This window comes from Trichomycterus rosablanca, chromosome 2 (assembly GCF_030014385.1).
Source record: "Trichomycterus rosablanca isolate fTriRos1 chromosome 2, fTriRos1.hap1, whole genome shotgun sequence".
Classification (NCBI taxonomy): Eukaryota; Metazoa; Chordata; class Actinopteri; order Siluriformes; family Trichomycteridae; genus Trichomycterus; species Trichomycterus rosablanca.
This window is the reverse complement of record NC_085989.1, coordinates 43,610,764-43,629,893: the sequence shown is the minus strand read 5'-3', so window position 1 is coordinate 43,629,893 and position 19,130 is coordinate 43,610,764. Positions and strand designations below refer to the sequence as shown.

Here is a 19,130-nt window from a genome sequence, read left to right as displayed (position 1 = left end):
TCTCGAGAGGACTTAAGATGTTAAGCCAGCTTCTCAAAGAGTTGGTGTTACTGTAGCTCTGGGGTTATGCAAAAACATAATTGGGCTGGGTCTTAAAATCTTTAAAGGTGCACGGACCCACTGCTTTTACTTTTAAATGGAGGGAGCTTGGTTACTCACATGGCCACCTCCTGGAGTGTACTTGATGTTGGCTTTGGAGCCACACTTTGACTGCACGTTGCTTAAATCCATCTTCTTCTCAAGAATTTGCACCTGGGAAGTGAAGCATGAGCATGACAAAGGCTTTTGGTCAGTAGTGAAATAGGGGGCTGCATTCAGGGGTTTGTAGAATTTAAGAATTTACAAGCATTAGCATGATCAGGAGGATTTAGCCATTTCCTCTGACACCGTTTCCCAGGTTTGGCTCACAGATTAAATTTTGACAAGCTCACCTTGCCTCCTCCTGGCTGATGCTTAATGTTCTCAGTGGAGCCGATCTTAGACCTGACGTTCTTCAGGTCAGGCATAGGTGCGACGGGGGTGATGGGTGCACGGGATCTGAGCGAGCCAGGAGATTTGGGTGGAGTGCGCACAACAGCCACCTTTTTCACCTGGTGCCCTGGAGTACTGGATCGACTGGCAGGGCTGCTGCAGCCACTGCGATCTGGAGTCTTGGGTGAATCAGCTGTAAGACAGTCAAGAAAACACAGAAAGTAAAATCACAGATACAAATAAACAATAGCATGATGTGATACAACATTTTTATGGAAGTATGTTGTGAGTTTTGTAGTTATGATGTGGTAGTAATAGCCTTTTTTTTTTTATCAATTAGTTACATTATTTTATTACCCAGTAGCAGAAAAGCTTTATTAACACTACATCTTTTTCAGCATTTAGTAGACGATTGCTAAGATTACTAAGTAACCATAACAATCCTCTTAGTGTCAGCAAACCTTTTAGATAGATAGATAGATAGATAGATAGTTAGATAGATAGATAGATAGATAGATAGATAGATAGATAGATAGATAGATAGATAGATAGATAGATAGATAGATAGATAGATAGATAGATAGATAGATACAGTGGGGCCAAAAAGTATTTAGTCAGCCACTGATTGTGCAGGTTCTCCTACTTAGAAAGATGAGAGAGGTCTGTAATTTTCATCATAGGTACACTTCAACTATGAGAGACAAAATGAGAAAAAAAAATCCAGGAAATCACATTGTAGGATTTTTAAAGAATTTATTTGTAAATTATGGTGGAAAATAAGTATTTGGTCAATAACAAAAGTTCAACTCAATACTTTGTAACATAACCTTTGTTGGCAATGACAGAGGTCAAATGTTTCCTGTAAGTCTTCACCAGGTTTGCACACACTGTAGCTGGTATTTTGGCCCATTCCTCCATGCAGATCTCCTCTAGAGCAGTGATGTTTTGGGGCTGTCGCTGGGCAACACGGACTCCACAAATTTTCTATGGGGTTGAGGTCTGGAGACTGGCTGGCTGAAATGCTTTTTACGGAGCCACTCCTTCGTTGCCCCAGCGGTGTGTTTGGGATCATTGTCATGCTGGAAGACCCAGCCACGTTCCATGTTCAATGCTCTCACTGATGGAAGGAGGTTTTGGCTTAAAATCTCATGATACATGGCCCCGTTCATTCTTCCCTTAACACGGATCAGTCGTCCTGTCCCCTTTGCAGAAAAACAGCCCCAAAGCATGATGTTTCCACCCCCATGCTTCACAGTAGATATGGTGTTCTTGGGTTCTTCTTCTTCCTCCAAACACGACGAGTTGAGTTTTTACCAAAAAGTTCCATTTTGGTTTCATCTGACCACATGATATTCTCCCAATCCTCTTCTGGATCATCCATATGCTCTCTGGCAAACTTCAGACGGGCCTGGACATGTACTGGCTTAAGCAGGGGGACACGCCTGACACTGCAGGATTTGAGTCCCTCTCGGCGTAGTGTGTTACTGATGGTAGCCTTTGTTACTTTGGTCCCAGCTCTCTGCAGGTCATTTATCAGGTCCCTCCGTGTAGTTCTTGGATTTTTGCTCACCGTTCTCATGATCATTTTGACCCCACGGGATGAGATCTTGACCCCAAGGGAGATTATCAATGGTCTTGTATGTCTTCCATTTTCTTACAGTTGTTCCCACAGTTGATTTATTCACACTAACCTGCTTGCCTATTGTAGATTCACTCTTCCCAGCCTGGTGCAGGTCTACAATTTTCTTCCTGGTGTCCTTCGACAGCTCTTTGGTCTTGGCCATGGTTGAGTTTGGAGTCTGACTGTTTGAGGCTGTGGACAGGTGTCTTTTATACAGATAACGAGGTCAAACAGGTGCCATTAATACAGGTAACGAGTGGAGGACAGAAGAGCTTCTTAAAGAAGAAGTTACAGGTCTGTGAGAGCCAGAAATCTTGCTTGTTTGTTATTGACCAAATACTTATTTTCCACCATAATTTACGAATAAATTCTTTAAAAATCCTACAATGTGATTTCCTGGATTTTTCCCCCCTCATTTTGTCTCTCATAGTTGAAGTGTACCTATGATGAAAATTACAGACCTCTCTCATCTTTCTAAGTAGGAGAACCTGCACAATCAGTGGCTGACTAAATACTTTTTGACCCCACTGTAGATAGATAGATAGATAGATAGATAGATAGATAGATAGATAGATAGATAGATAGATAGATAGATAGATAGATAGATAGATAGATAGATAGATAGATAGATAGATAGATAGATAGATAGATAGATAGATCATCCAACATTTAGGGAACCTGACATTGTCACTGAAGAGAGTCTTGTTTAATACCTACACTTGCTCTACAGCCTTTACGGCCTATAGATGCATTTTAGCAAATTAACATGCTCATTTAATTATTTCTCTTAATGTTTATTTTGTTTTATTTATACTGTTTTCTTTGTGGTGCTCAAATTTGTAGCTTATTTTATTTTGTAGTTCATACCTTATAGAATAATAAAGAATTAAAATATAGTTCATCATCCTTCACTCTATTGGTTATTTCTGGACATTGTGAGTTCCTAGAGATACTCAGAAAAAGGACCAGGGGGCCAGTAAATATTAATTAACCTAAATGTACCTTATATGGACAAAAGTATTGCGACACCTGACCATGAACTTGTTGGGGATCCCATTTCAAAAGCATGGACATTTATATTGAATTGCTCTCTCATTCTTTTGTAGTTGTAATATCAAGACCTGGGACTGTGCCTGTAGGAATTCATTCCAAAAGTGTTTAGTTGGGTTAAGACAAGAGCTTTGTGTAGGCAACTGGAGCTTATGCATAACTAGTCAAACAATGTCTTAATAGACTTTGTGTTCGGGGGCATATTTATGCTAAAAACTGTTGACACAATATTAAATGCATATGATTTACCTTATATCAGTTTTGTACACCTGTTAGCAGTGGCTGTGGCAAAAACAACTACATTCAATTATTAGAAGGGTTGTCCACATACGTTTGGCTAGTGTATTTTTTATTTTTTGTCTTATAAAATACATCAGCAACAAACAATTCAAATGATATACAAGTATATACAAGTAATTTTTGATAGCAAGGCCTAGGTCAAGTTGTGGCTACTTGCCTCTGTGACCATGATGTGGTTTATGTACAAAACTGTAGGGAGGAGCTGCTGCATTTAAACTTATTATAATGGGTGCATTCGAAAACCTAGTGATCTCTCTACATAGATGCATTTTATGTCATCCTACACTCGCTCCTGAGAAGGAGGCTGTTCGAATTCTTAGATGCCTTAAAATGCTGCCTAGTAAGGCACCTTAAATTTAAATGGTATTTTGACTGAATAACATCTGATGCTGCCTTAGCGGTGAAGGCAATCCCAGCATTCAGTGCGGCACATCTTTTCTCACAAAGTTCTTTTCAAACGTATATAAACTCTCACTGATTTTTAATTTGTATAAACTGCAAATTTGGGCTTGTCAGCAAATTTAACCGTTTTCAGCACACGGAGGGAGACGTTAGTTGACAGGCTAGCTCGTTGTGCCACCTCATCTCGTTGGTTTGAATGGCATGAGGCAAACTGTGTTAGCTTAGTAAGCGAAAACTGATGTTATCTCTGTCTAAGAAGTGCGTTTTAATAACCTGACTTATAAGTCGATGACATTAGAATCCTTTCTACTGAGGCAGCTGCCTATGTAGGCAGTACGACAGCAAGGCAGCTCACTAGGTTTTCAAACACACCCAATAATATCAATTAATATTAATTATACAGTCATTAAAAAAGATCAAGTCATTTAAAAAGATTAAGAAAGATTAAAATAGAAGAATAAAGATTAGTGCTGCTGTTGGCTTATCTACTTCTGCATTCATTAGTTTTTTGGTTGCATAACAACAGGCATCCTATGTATCTACATTTCTGGTGGAACAAATTGCTCATATTGATTTCAACGTTTCAAACAATTGTGTGTGTGTGTGTGTGTGTGTGTGTTTAACACTTTGCTCTGCAAACCTGATGTACAACCAGACATTTCACAATCTTTAGATGTCTATTCTCATTGCGATCATGTGTTATCTTTAAGACTACCTATCATGTATCCTATCATCCATTTTTTTTTTACCAGATACTGCTGAGGCTGTGCACCATATGCTTATTTTAAGCTCCTGAGAGGAAAAAAGCAACTCACGTGGAATTTTGGTGACCACTCCCTGAGGTCTAGCACCTGTCTTCGTCCTAGCATCACCAGCCTATGACATGAAAAGGATTTAAAAATCAAAGTAAAGCAAGCAAACCTCTGCCACACCCTTTCCACCTCTCAGACATAGACAATCATGTTTGTGTAGACGGCCGATAGCACAGCTAAGATTCAAACCCAGAGCTCGGTGGTGGGCTAGCATTAATAAAATTATGTCTCAATTTTTGAAAATGAAGCAAAAGTGTGGTTTCATTCATAAATCTGCCTAAAATTGCTATATTATACATGTATTTGCTAATTTAACTACAAATATCCTAGCACCTTTGATATACACTAACTGAACTTTGACCAGAACTGGGATCCATGGGAGATCAGACAAAGTAGAATTTTTCCTCCCAATCTAGTTGTATCCAATTATCCAATTGCATTATGCTTCCTCCCTACTTATGTTGATCTCCACCCTGGTTGAGGAGGGCCGAGACTGACACACACCCCCTCCAACACGTGTTCAGTACCGACTGCTTCTTTTCACCTGCATGAAGCGAGTTTATATGCGGATCAGCTTTGTGTACGGAGAGACACTCCCTGATCAATGCAGTATCCCTCGTCTCTGTGTAGACGCATTAATAAGCCGCTAGAGGTTGTAACTGCATCAGTTATGAGGAATCCCTGTATGAACAACAGCCAATCGTTGCTCATGTAGGCACCCAGCCTGCCGGATGGCAAAGCTGATGTTTTAGTGCTTCGCCACCTGAGCGCTGACTTTTTTTTAAATCAACAGACACCTATAAAGGGTGGTTAAACAAGGAGAACCAAATTCCCACCGTTAAATATGATGGGTGATGTTTCAAAACTGTTATTCATTGTATAAATTGTGTAAATTACGCATTTTCTCCCCTTTTCCTCCCTTTTAGCACATCCAATTGCCCGATTGCGTCATGCTTCCTCTCCACCAATGCCGATCCCCGCTCTGATTGAGGAGAACAAAGCTCACCCATGCCCTCCGACATGTGGGCAGCATGCCGTATGCATTTTATTACCTGCACTTTGACGAGTGCAGTGCAGCTCAGCGTTGTGTACGGAGAGACACACCCTGAGAGCACTCTTTTCTCATCTCTTTGCAGGCACCATCAATTAGCCAGCAGAGGTCGTAATTGCACCAGTCATGGGAGAGAGACCCCATCCGGCTTAGTCCCGCCCATATCTGAACAACAGGCCAATCGTTGTTCATGTGGCCGCTCAGCCTAACCGGTAGGCAGAGCTGAGATTCGATGCAATGTATTTGAGATCCCAGCTCTGGTTCCAGCGTGTGTTTTTACCGCTGCGCCACCTGAGCAGCCTAAATTCTAGGAATCTTGTTAGAAAACATGGTGTCATGTTTTCACATTGGCAAGATGGTCATACAAAGTACTAAATCTAAGGAATTAGGGTTTACAAGTAATTGACAATGATTCCTTTTTATTTAAATAAATGTACTTAATTGTGTTAGATTTGTCTCATATTGTCAGTATGAGATTAACCTAGTTAACCACAAATACATCTTTATAACCCCTTTTCTAACCATTTTCCTAATCTAATCTAACCATTTCTTTTTTTAATAATAAACCATTAAAATAACATAGAAAGAATAATACATTCTTCAAATAGTGTTTGACCCCCTAGGAACATCCCAATATCCTGATTACATTGATAATAACATGATGCTATGAATGAGTGTCAGTCTTAGAGATCAAATGTACTTCAAATGACATTCTTGAAGAAATCTGAAAAACTTATTTGTGTAACACTTCTATCTCTGGACTTAAACAAAGCCAATGGGTGGAGAGTTGGATTACTCACATTACTCACTGTGGTTCTAGACTCCTCTGTTCCTACTGTGTGTGATTTAGAGTTTAGAGAAGCAGTTCTAGATGAAGCACAAACTGTGGCGGATGGGATGCATGGGATGCCAGAGGCTTGTTTAGACGGGGACACAGGGATTGATGAACCTCGTATCATGCTGGAGGTGAGCTTAGATTTAACCGGTATTGATGAGGATGGGATCTTTTGTATGATTAAAAACATGAGGGAACACAAAACATCATTGAAAATAAAAATAATATGTCAAACAAAGTATAATCAGCAAACTGAAGACAAAAAATTATTAATGTATGAACAATACAGGAGAACAAAAAACTGTAAAAATGTATTGATGTAAATTGTATTCAAACACAACACAGAGTAAAGCAAAACCAATAAAAAACCAATAAAAAACTGATGAAAATACACTATATTGCCAAAAGTATTCACTCACCCATCCAAGTAATTGAATTCAGATGTTCCAATCACCTCCATGGCCACAGGTGTATAAAACCAAGCACCTAGGCATGCAGACTGCTTCTACAAACATTAGTGAAAGAATGGGTCGCTCTCAGGAGCTCAGTGAATTCCAGCGTGGTACTGTGATAGGATGCCACCTGTGCAACAAGTCCAGTGGTGAAATTTCCTTGCTACTAAATATTCCACAGTCAACTGTCAGTGGTATTATAACAAAGTGGAAGCGACTGGGAACGACAGCAACTCAGCCACGAAGTGTTAGGCCACGTAAAATGACAGAGCAGGGTCAGCGGATGCTGAGGAGCATAGTGCGCAGACGTCACCAACTTTCTGCAGTCAATCGCTACAGACCTCCAAACTTCATGTGGCCTTCAGATTAGCTCAAGAACAGTGTGTAGAGAGCTTCATGGAATGGGTTTCCATGGCCGAGCAGCTGCATCCAAACCCTACATCACCAAGTGCAATGCAAAGTGTCGGATGCAGTCGTGTGAAGCACGCCGCCACTGGACTCTAGAGTGTTCTCTGGAGTGACGAATCTCTGTCTGCCAATCCGATGGATGAGTCTGGGTTCGGCGGTTGCCAGGTGAACGGTACTTGTCTGACTGCATTGTGCCAAGTGTAAAGTTTGGTGGAGGGGGATTATGGTGTGGGGTTGTTTTTCAGGAGTTGGGCTCAGCCCCTTAGTGCCAGTGAAAGGAACTCTTAATGCTTCAGCATACCAAGAGATTTTGGACAATTTCATGCTCCCAACTTTGTGGGAACAGTTTGGGGATGGCCCCTTCCTGTTTCAACATGACTGCACACCAGTGCACAAAGCAAGGTCCATAAAGACATGGATGAGCGAGTTTGGTGTGGAAGAACTTGACTGGCCTGCACAGAGTCCTGACCTCAACCCAATAGAACACCTTTGGGATGAATTAGAGTGGAGACTGCGAGCCAGGCCTTCTCGTCCAACATCAGTGTCTGACCTCACAAATGTGCTTTTGGAAGAATGGTCAGAAATTCCCATAAACACACTCATAAACCTTCTGGAAAGCCTTCCCAGAAGAGTTGAAGCTGTTATAGCTGCAAAGGGTGGGCCAACATTATATTAAACCCTATGGATTAAGAATGGGATGTCACTCAAGTTCATATGTGTGTGAAGGCAGACGAGCGAATACTTTTGGCAATATAGTGTAATAAAGAAAGTCAGTGTAGCGTAGCTCCTAAGTTTCACTTGCTGGGACTAGAGCTAACATTCACACTCACAGTTACAAACCTAAATTAGATGCTTTCAGTGACAGCATTGCTTTATCACATTGGGGAACTGTCAGTGTATATTCTTGTCACAGGTTTATCACTGTCACAGGTTTTAATGCATCATGGATGACCTACACCGATGGCAACACCCTACACAGCCAGCTTTAGGGACTAAGTTTCATGCTGGCACTTAACTGATTAAATATATTTATCGTGGTTTATTTTATGTACCTTTGTGATGCTTCCTACTCATTCATTAATGAAAATTACTTATCAGCCTAAAGTTTAAACCCAAATTACTTTCAAACTGTGGAAAAATGAGAATACCATTACAGTACCTTGGCATTTTTATCGTATGCTCCTGCTGTTGCCCCAGCTTTGGCTGTTAATGAAGAGAATAAGCAAATAAGTAAGTGAAAGATACTGCATATTAGTGATGTATATAACAAATCATTGGTTGGTAGGTAAAACATCATTAAAACTGCCTTCTCAGTTTTATAATACCCCTTAATATCCCAAAGTAAGCTTTAATCTGATAGAGTGCAGCTACTAATCTGCAAGGGTAAGGGTTAACACATGCTTCCTCTCAGATACATGGTCAGTTGTTGCCTCGTTTTGACCTGCAGCATACACTTTTTCCAAGGACCAACCACCACTACTAAACAGCAGTGGCACCACTGGGGCTCCAACTTGCAATCTTTTTTCCTGCTACTCAACTTAGAAATCCACATAAATAATCTGTTAAAGAGGTTAAATGTACTTTTGGTCCCTAGAGACACTACAAATGACATACTGTGTTTTTGGAGTTATTGCAATACATGGGTGTGCTCACTCCAGAAACGTGCTTTTCACATTGGCTTAAAAATAGGCATGGTTTTAAAGTGAATGAGAGATGGAAGTAGTTTTTAATTGTGTTCACATTAGATGAACTGAGACTAAGGTATTAGTTTTTGTTTTGTAATTGCAATTTTACAATTGATATTGAATTTTACAACTTGGAATTTACCTTTCCAAAGTTAATTTGGGGGAACATGGAACTTTCTGTACAATTCTTACATGTACACAGGAAAGAAGGGACTTGGTTTGGGAGGACCCAGGCAAAGCTCAGATATAAATGCCATCAAACGCAGTGGCGTAACTAGAAGCTCATGGGCCCCAGAGCAAAAATCTTTTGCATTTTTGGGCCCCCTCAACATATAAATATATATATATAAATGCTGTATGCTGATAGCTGATCAGAATGAATTAAAGGTACTCACTTTCAATATTTTACTTAACAAAAATATTGTAATATAATAACAACGACCTGGCGAGTGCAGCCAATGAAGGGGGCAGTGCGATGGGGGGTTTAGTTCATGTCGTGGAGCCCCCCCAAACCCCTCCCCCCGCCGCCATGGGCCCCAGTGCACTTGCCCCCCCAGTAGTTACGCCCCTGATTAAACGTATGTGGAGAGGCCTGAGTATGGCAGGTCACAGACACTCGCCATCCAATTTGACAAGAATTTGATCTGCTCTGGGGAATAGGATAAACTGCTCAACTTGTAGAGACAGACCCAAGACTGGCACCTGTAATTACAGCTGAAGGGCTGTTCACTTTTTCATTTTTAGTGAAATTATATATAGTATTATATATTTTTTATTAAATTATATATAAAATAATACATGTATATATACTGTATGTATATTAAGGTTCTATAGCTTTACAGATGGCAGTCTGCTCTGCTTGACAACATGCAACCTAAGCCAACTTAGCGCTTGCGTTTATAGTTAGGTATGGTAGAATTGCTTTATTTTGAGTTTAACTAATTGGAATATAAAAGTCCTTTAAAAGTCAATGCAGCAATAATTGTGCTATTGTTTAAGAAGGCAAATACACAGATCAAAGTATAACAAATGTGAATGCTACCAAATGTGTTACTCAAAACTGGTTTAGCAATGTAAAACTCATAAAACACAGCGATTCGAACCTGGTGTAACTGGAGGTGGAAGGAAGTGGGCTTAAAAATGGCAAGCTGGGTAAAGTAAGTACATTTTAGAAGGACTTTGTAGGCCAATTTGTATAAGATAGGAACACATATCCAAATTTTGTGGTTGAATACAATTATGGATAAAGATTACAGACACTTGTAAGGAACATGTATATCATGGCTAAAAAACCTCTAACAAAATCTGTACATTTTAATTCATTTTTGAATTCATAATTTCATCTTCAATTTTATTTATTTATTCAATTTTCTGTACACATGACAACATAGCCTTTAAAATTTCCATTAGTGATTATAATTGGCTATAGCTGGTTCTTTGTGCCCATATACACTGATCAGGCATAACATTATGACCACCTTCCTAATATTGCGTTGGTCCCCCTTTTGCAGCCCCATATGCAACAAACTGTGATGCATTGTGTATTCTGACACCTTTCTATCAGAACCAGCATTAAGTTCTTCAGCAATTTGAGCTACAGTAGCTCGTCTGTTGGATCGGACCACACGGGCCAGCCTTCGCCCCCCACGTGCATCATTGAGCCTTGGCCGCCTATGACCCTGTCGCCAGTTTGCCACTGTTCCCTCCTTGGACCACTTTTGATAGATATCGACCACTGCAGACCAGGAACACCCCACAAGAGCTGTAGTTTTGGAGATGCTCTGACTCAGTCGTCTAGCCATCACAATTTGGCCCTTATCAAACTCGCTGAAATCCTTACACTCACTCATTTTTCCTGCTTCTAACACATCAACTTTGAGGATAAAATGTTCACTTGCTGCCTTAAATATCCCACCCACCAACAGATGCTGTGATGAAGAGATAATCAGTGTTACTCACTTAACCGGTCATAATGTTATGCCTTGTCGGTGTAAATATTTGTTTAATTGTTTTGATTGCACCAGTTGAAAAGTACTCGGAACATGAAGGCCACGAAGAAAAAATACCAACCCTTTTAACTGGAACTAGGTTTACTATCCACAAGCAAGTAAACTTTTCCAGATTGGCATGGACATTTAGGCTGGTGCCCAACAAAGAAGCTCTGGTTTTTTTTGTCCATGTGTTCAGGAACAAACTTTAGTTCAGCATTAAGGTGACAGGCGCATAAAACACAGGCGCATGCAAACTTTTTACTTCAACAGACTTATATTAAACCAATAAGGATAGGGTTGCCTGCATTTGCTGGACAATCAGGGAATTTTAAACCCATGTGCCACATCTCACCTACTCCCTTCAGTCAGTGTTAGTGTCAAGTTATTTGTGTTTAGTATGTTTGTGGGCACCATAAAAAGATGCACAGGCAATTATGTGACTGAAATGTTGGTAACGATGCACCACAGTCAACAATCATGCACAAGTGACAAGTGACATCCATGCAAGAAGAGAGAACGGTGAAAACAGTGCCAGCAACACAAATAATGCTCAGAGTTAGTCGGGTGGGAAACACCAACCACAGTCAGGAAAGGGAAGGAAGTAAAGATCACAAAGAGTCACAAAAGATAGAAGGAGATTTGGTGGCTAGAAGCAGTCCGTTTCTTTAACCGAACACTCATTGGACTGGTGGTGTACGCTTTTCAGAAAGAGTCCTGCTTTGCTGAGCTTAGCTACTTGACTATAAAAAAGATCTGTGGAAGAAAGTAAGAAGGTGGTTTAGAGGGGGGTTGAGGAAAGACAGAAGGAAAACAGACCTTTGGGTGGGGCGCTTGTTTTTCGAATTGGTGCGGTGTCTTTTGAGGGGGTTTTCTCGAGCTTTGCAGTGGATTTGGTCACCGGTGTCGCAGCAACGCTGGCAACAGGTTTCTTTGCTTTTGGAACAATGGTGTCTTTGACAGGTTCTGTTTTAGCGGGTGCTGTTTTCATTGGTTCGGGGGCTTTGGGTTTGCCTGCATCAACACCAGCAACAGCTGCTGTTTGTTCTGGTTTGGCAACAGGCTCAGCAGCAACAAGAACTTTATCAGTTGTCTCCAAGTACTCTTCTGGTTTGGAGTCTGTTGGCTCCTCTGGTTGGGTGTCCTCCACTGGTTTAATTGCAGGTTCTGCCACTATTTGATGGGTTGTGGCAATGCAGACTTCTTCCACATCCTGTTCATTTGGTTCCACTTCCATTTCCACCTGTTCATTTGGTTCCACTTCCTGTTCTACTGGTATGTCCTCTGGGGTTTCTATATTCTGATAGTCAGTAAGTAGTGATTCTTGAGTGTGGTCAGCAGGAGTGCTGGGGGAGAATGGGGAGCCAGGGTCAGCTTTGCAGGAATCAGGACTTTTGCTGCCCGGGGGTGTCTTATCAGAGCCATTCTGCCAGCCGTCAGGGATTTCTTGTTGACCATGAGATTCAGTGTAGTCGAATGATAGAACTCGTTTCTTAGCTTCTTCTTGAGGAATTGAGGGTTGGAATTGAGCCATGCTGTGCATAGAGTCAAAGATTTCATCATTTTGTGGTGACACATCTGGGGCATCAGTGCTAAGAGCTGAAGGAATTGCGTCTGATTCTTTCTCCTCTTCTTGTTCCTCTTCTTTATCTGCTTGCTCTTTTTCTTCCTCTTCATCTTCTTCCATTTCTGGTTCATCTGTGTGGTCCTCCTTGTTAGAACCATTAGTAGGCACGTCAACACCTGCCAACCCTGTCTCATGATCAGAGCTAAAAGCGACATTCTCATCTTCTTTATCATGCTTCACAGCTTCCTCTTCCGATTCCTCATCTTTAAAAGCACTTGGAATTTGTTTTTCAACCATCTCCTCTGGACTTTTGTTCAGCTCGCGCTCGAAACCATCAATCTGCACAGCTGGTGAAGCTTGAGAGGACATGGGTGACTGACATGGGCTCAGTGACTCCCGCCCAATGACCACCTCCTCTGAAGGACTTCTCTTTAACCCAAAAGTGTCAGCTTGGTAATCTTGTAAGTCCTTCGGAGAGATGGGTGACTGCCGTGGGCTAACAGATCCAGGACTCTTCTTATTTAGAAGCTCCTCCTGCTCTTTTTCCACAGACGCCACACAGCTTCTGCCACTATGTGGCGGAGAGAGCTCATCTGGTGTTAAATCATCTAATGACCAGGAGGAAGAGCAATAGGAACAGCCACAGACAACACTGCAGGATTAGCAACACACAACAACGGAGACAAAGGTACCAAAGAACCAAGGGTTTAACATCATAGCAAGCAGATAAAGGAGTTTGAACACAAAGGGCAAAGAAAATTGTTTTATCAATATAAAACAAACTAAGGACACCATTTATGATTTATTTCTTTAAAATGTTCAACATTTTTAGAGCTGCAGGTACTTTTATAATAAGGGATATTTGCTACATTACTTCAAGCTTCAGTACTTGTTAACAGGGTCATAGCCTCTTGCACCCCAATCAGTCTCCACATCACACAACAGCTACCGGTGCTGGTGAGGGTCAATATGTACTCTCTAATGTCTGTTATTTTTTATGCATTTTCTCCCTTTTTTCTCCCGATTTTGGCGCATCCAATTTTTACCCAATTGTGTTATGCTTCCTCTCTACTGGTGCTGACCCCCACCCGATTGACGAGAGCGAACTGACACATGAGCAGTACCCGACTGCATCTTTTCACCTGCATGAGGCGAGTTCATATGCGGATCAGCCTTGTTCAGAGAGAGCCACACCCTGATTATTCCTCTACTCAATGCCATCAGTCAGCCAGTTATGAGGTCCCTATTTGGCTCCCTCCCTGGATGAACAACAGCCAAACGTTGTTCATATAGCTGCCCAGCCCAGTCGGATAGCAGAGCTTAGATTCGATACAATGTATTCAAAATCCCAGCTCTGGTGTGTTAGCGTGTTTTACCGCTGCACCACCTGAGCAGCTACTTTCTAATTTAAATTCAAATTTCTTTTTTTATTTATATATTTTTTATTTTCTTTTTAAATCATTAGCTGTAGTTTTATTGTAATTGGCCACTCTTCGTCTTTTAGGTCAGTTTCTTAATCTAGAATGCAATGGTTAGATATGTTGGTCTGACCAATGGCACATACACTATATGGCCAAAAGTATTCAGACACCTGACCATGAGCTTGTCGGCCAACCCTTTAAAAAACAATGGTATTAAAATAGCATTTTAGCTTTAACAACATCCACTCTTCTGAGAAGGCTTCTCACAAGACTTTAAAGTAGGTCTGTGTGAATTGGTGCCCATTCAATTAAAAAATGATTTGTATGGCTGGGCACCAGTGGCGGCTGCTGGTCTTTCAAAGAGGGGAAGCTCATTATCGGCTTACATCATAAAATTTGTCAATTTATTTATATATAAATGCATAAATTCTCCCCTTTGTTAGTTTTCAAGAAAATGGCATGAAATGGGTTGCAGTTTGTCTTCCGACTTCACTCGCAAAATCCGCGATGGTACTGAAGCTCCCAGCGACAGCTGTCAATCAAAACGGGATTCAGCCTTTCGACTGATCCTCCAATCATCTTGCAGAAGCTCAACCTCCAGACCCGCCCACAGCCCCATTCACCCCCAGAGACGCTCTGTGCAGGACACTGGAGTTTCTTTAAACCGAGCACAGGGGCACAGTCATGCTGGAACTGAAGGGATGTCCCATTACTTTTGTCCAGGGGTCCTCAAACTTTTTAACCAAAGGGCCAGATTACTGTTCTTCAGTGTTTCAGGGGGCCGGACTGCAGGTGAAATAGTAAACACACCCAAAAAAGCTATTTACTATGTATACTGGATGTATTGTCTGTGCTTTGTATAATTGTAGTTCATAATGATAAGGCAGAAATGTTATTTATTTTAATAATTTCCATTATCCTTCCTCATACAGTGTTTCCTTAAAAAAATCAGTGTGAACTGTGAGCCTACTTTTGCCTGACGAGAGTAAGCGTCAGGTTCCATATTTGTTACTGCCAGTCATAATAGCTAATAAATGTTGATCAGTGAGTCTGGATCTGACTCAGACTCAAACTCAGCTTTATTGTCATTCAAAACCATGTACATGATTAGAATGAAATGCACTTACTCAGGTCTCGGTGTGTGTAAACATAATAATATATAAAATATAAATAGCAAGAAAACCAAGTTAAGTAAAAATAAAACTTAGGACTTAAAAAGACTAGAAGAAATAACTAAGATAGGAATTTTAAATATTTACATTTACATTCAAGTATTGCACAGGAACTACAGCAGCTTTATGTGGATCTAAAGTGCATGATTCGAACTATATCAGCAGAAAAAGGCAGCACCAGGTCACAGGTGTTTAAGGTAACTGGTGAATAGACAGTACATGAGGGGTGGAGCAATTTAGCAGTCTGACTGCATCCGGTTGGAGATTTAAGGTGTTTCAACTTCGAAAAAGTCTGCTCACAGATGCAGATGCTCCCGAAAACGGTAGTTACTTTGAGTGCATGTTTTATTGAGATCGGGGAGCTCACAATGGAAAGAGAAGCATAAAAATTAAACAATGTGCTTGAGTTTTGATTTTGGATGCATAAATGCGTTGATCTCCGGGAGCAGATCGTTAAAACATTTCAAAACTCGCCCCGACTCAGCCAGCGGATCTCAGTAAAGCACATCTTCAGCTCAGACAAGAATTCCTGAAACTGCCTGTAGTTAAGAGCATTAGCTTTAATGAAATTAACACAGGACACGAGGATTTTCAAAACGAAATCCCACTTAACTGCTTCGCAACACAGTTCAGTGGCTGCGGTCACTCATTTCTCTATTGATGCGCCAGTCACTCCCCTCATGCTTGGAGCGCAACCCGTTGGATCGCTGCCGTAAAATCTACTGAGACTCCATGTGACCATTTTTTGTTTCCTCTGTTATTTTTTCCCCCGTTATAATACTGTGAGTTCGAAGATGAACAGGGGCCAGTCAACATGTATTGCTGCTGTGGTTAAAGGGGCCGGTCAAATTAAAGCATCGGGCCGTAGTTTGATGACCCCTGCTTTTGTCCATATAATGTATGTTATGTTTCATAAAGACCCATATTTAGAAATAAAAAGTGGCTCATTAGGATTTAGGCCTCTGAGATTGTCAGATGTTTCCAGAATATAGCTCTCAAGGAATAAGATTAGTAATGACATAGTTTATCTTACCATGCTAGGAGAGGGACACAGGTCCCCCTCCATAATCCATATAAATAATTTCATTATATGGATCATTTATATGGATTGCATTGTGTTACTCTGTTTGACAATGGAGAGACAAATGTGCTTCTTTACAAAAATATGTTCATTTTCCCTGGTCATGGATGCTATAACATCCCCTGACATAAGAAATTTGATTTACTGTTGATTGTTGATTGAAGGCTTTGTTGTTGCAGAACCAACATCTGGGCTGCCACTTGCAGCTGTTTCTGACTGGGACAAAATGAAAACTATTCATCTACAACATTGACTGCAGAAGATCCAGGGAATATCACATTTACATTTTCAGCATTTAGCAGACGCTTTTATCCAAAGCGACTTACATTATACAGTCTAAGCAATTGAGGGTTAAGGGCCTTGCTCAAGGGCCCAACAGTGGCAACCTGGCAGTGGTGGGGTTTGAACCAGCAACCTTCTGCTTACTAGTCCAGCATCTTAACTGCTAGCCTATAACTGCCCACAAGTGCAAAAATAGTATTTAATTCATTATAAAAGTACCTCACAACTTATTTGATCACAAAATACAACTTTAAAACAAAAGAAATAAAGCCAAAACACAACCAAGTACCAAAAGCAAAGCCAACACAAAAAATACACCCATTCAACTCACAATACTCACAATGAAACAGTAGCATTTCTGTCACTTGCATCAATGTAAAATGCTTTGCAGGAACATGACTAGAAACGGTAATGAATCAGTGCTGGACTTGTTGCCACATTGTCCATTTGCAAATTAATTTTCATACAGAGGATAGTTTTACTGGCAGACAAATGTGTATCTTGTTTAGAGTCATGCACAACTGCTTTAGTCTTTAGATTTAAATTTTAGTACAGCACCATTATCATGACACACAGCATTGCATTTAATGCACTTCTACTCAACACGGCACAACCATTCCTTAGTGTTGAGTTAATCATTGAATACAGAAGAAAATATAACAATACTATTGATTTGCTTTCAATTAATGTTTGTCTCGTTTAATGGTAGCCCTTTTAATGTTAATCAAATGTGTAAGAGGCTAGTATTAAATTTCAAGGTGCAGTAGCTGAAAATAAATAGCAGACGTAAGATCAGTCTTGTTCCTTCAAAGCTAACCACTCAAGATTGATAATGGGGTTGTAAGTTTGTCATACCTGCTCCTGGTGTTCTTGCTACAGCTAAATGTTAGATCAGCGGTCACATGAAGGTCATGTAGAGGAAAAAGAAAGACAAGAAGAAATATGTTGTGTTAAAATTTAGTGAAAAATTAAAAGTAAAATAAAAAAATAAAAAAAACAAGCAAAAGGTAAAGAACCAACTAAATCAAATATGCATTAGATCTTACTATCATACAGATGAGCCCAAGTTTACCTGCAGTTTGGTCAACAACCTGCATATTTCTTGTATTTTATTTCCAAATTACTGTGTACCTAATCTCCTCAAAAGAATGTTTTTACTTGAAGGCTGGATTTTACTTTAGGTATATGATGATTACCAGAAGTCATTACTCTGGCATCCTGTTTCAAGCATTTTCTCAAACTATACTAAAACATAAGAGGTCTGAGACCTGCGTGCTTTAGCAACACTGTCTAAATCATTAATATTTAAATGATCTCTAATAGCAGTTTTTCCATGCAGCCTTAACATAACATTAAAAATAAAGGATGTGATGGATGTAATGGTTCTGAGGGCAATTATCTTTTATGTAGTTGCTTATTTCCTACTGGCCTCAACAAGATTGATGAGATGGTGAACATGCTGGGCTTTTAGATACCTCATGAGTATACACTAAGTCATCCAGACCTCACCAAAAACATGTTATAGTCATAGTAAGAGATCACATGTCTGTAGTTAACTCCCATAAATGTTTAAAGGTTTTTATTTTCATTCTGTGATAAAGCCACTCGGGACAGGGTTATAGCCCAAGAGAGTGCATTACTCTGAACCATTAGCCATCAACTCCATTAAATTTACTTATGTGGTCTGACCATGGAATCACTAGATGCATATTTGACTCGAACTTTGCTTAAAACCTGTGAAGTAACTGTATCTAATCACTTTGTTAAGAATCCTACTGACCTTGAGGTATAGTAAGAGTTTACTGGTTGTATCAAAAACATCTCTCTATAACAAAATCTTGCATGGTTTATATTGTTGCTGATGTGCCTAATTATATTAAAAAATATGCAAAAACTACCTTGCAGCCTCCTCACAGCCCCAAGTAACATACTGCTCATGTGACTAGGACTTGTTTTTCTATTACTTTTCCTTTTAACAACCCTTAAAGGTTTGACAATTCTACCATTATACAAGTCATCAGAAGCAAATGTATAATGGGCTTCATCAATTTTAATTCCTACAGCACCTTAAAACACAACCACGAGTAACTCAACTTAAAATCTTTGAAACTCAACGTCCTTCATTGAAACAAATTTGTACCCTTAAACTCAATGTTTCCCTTAAACTCGACATGTGTGCGACTGCTGCTTTGTTCAGTGCCCGGCTTGAGCGGTGCGGTAAATCGTCATGCAAACATGAGACAAATCTGCATTTGTGTGGAATAACTGTCAAATCCAGTCTGAAAGCTCCACATGTATCTGTGTTTAGCTGGATTTTCTCCTGTTTCACTTTTAAACTTGAATCAGCTTTTCCAATAGAGTCTAGAACGCTTATCATTACAAAAATCTTAATGTGACTTAATGTATTAAAAGAATGACATAGAAAAACTAAACCTCTCTTAGTTATTACTGCTTATAAGTTCTCTCCACTAATTAAGAAGAATAAGAAAACATTAAAGAAGTAAAGTGCAGGTTTTATTCTATTTTTGATTG

At 40.1% G+C, this 19,130-nt stretch overlaps 1 protein-coding gene across 3 annotated transcripts in view; it reads right to left on the bottom strand.

Moving 5' to 3' along the window:
- The window catches only part of maptb (microtubule-associated protein tau b), a 61,869-nt gene that overhangs the window by 17,722 nt on the left and 25,017 nt on the right, over nt 1–19,130 (bottom strand). For all 3 annotated transcript variants that reach the window (XM_062990864.1, XM_062990866.1, XM_062990865.1), the window contains exons 3-8: nt 17,454–17,477; nt 11,895–13,250; nt 8,562–8,605; nt 4,660–4,720; nt 432–664; nt 160–252 (exon numbers count right to left, since the gene is read on the bottom strand). In XM_062990864.1, the coding sequence (XP_062846934.1) occupies nt 160–252; nt 432–664; nt 4,660–4,720; nt 8,562–8,605; nt 11,895–13,250; nt 17,454–17,477 (1,811 nt within the window). The remainder of the gene's footprint in view (nt 1–159; nt 253–431; nt 665–4,659; nt 4,721–8,561; nt 8,606–11,894; nt 13,251–17,453; nt 17,478–19,130) is intronic.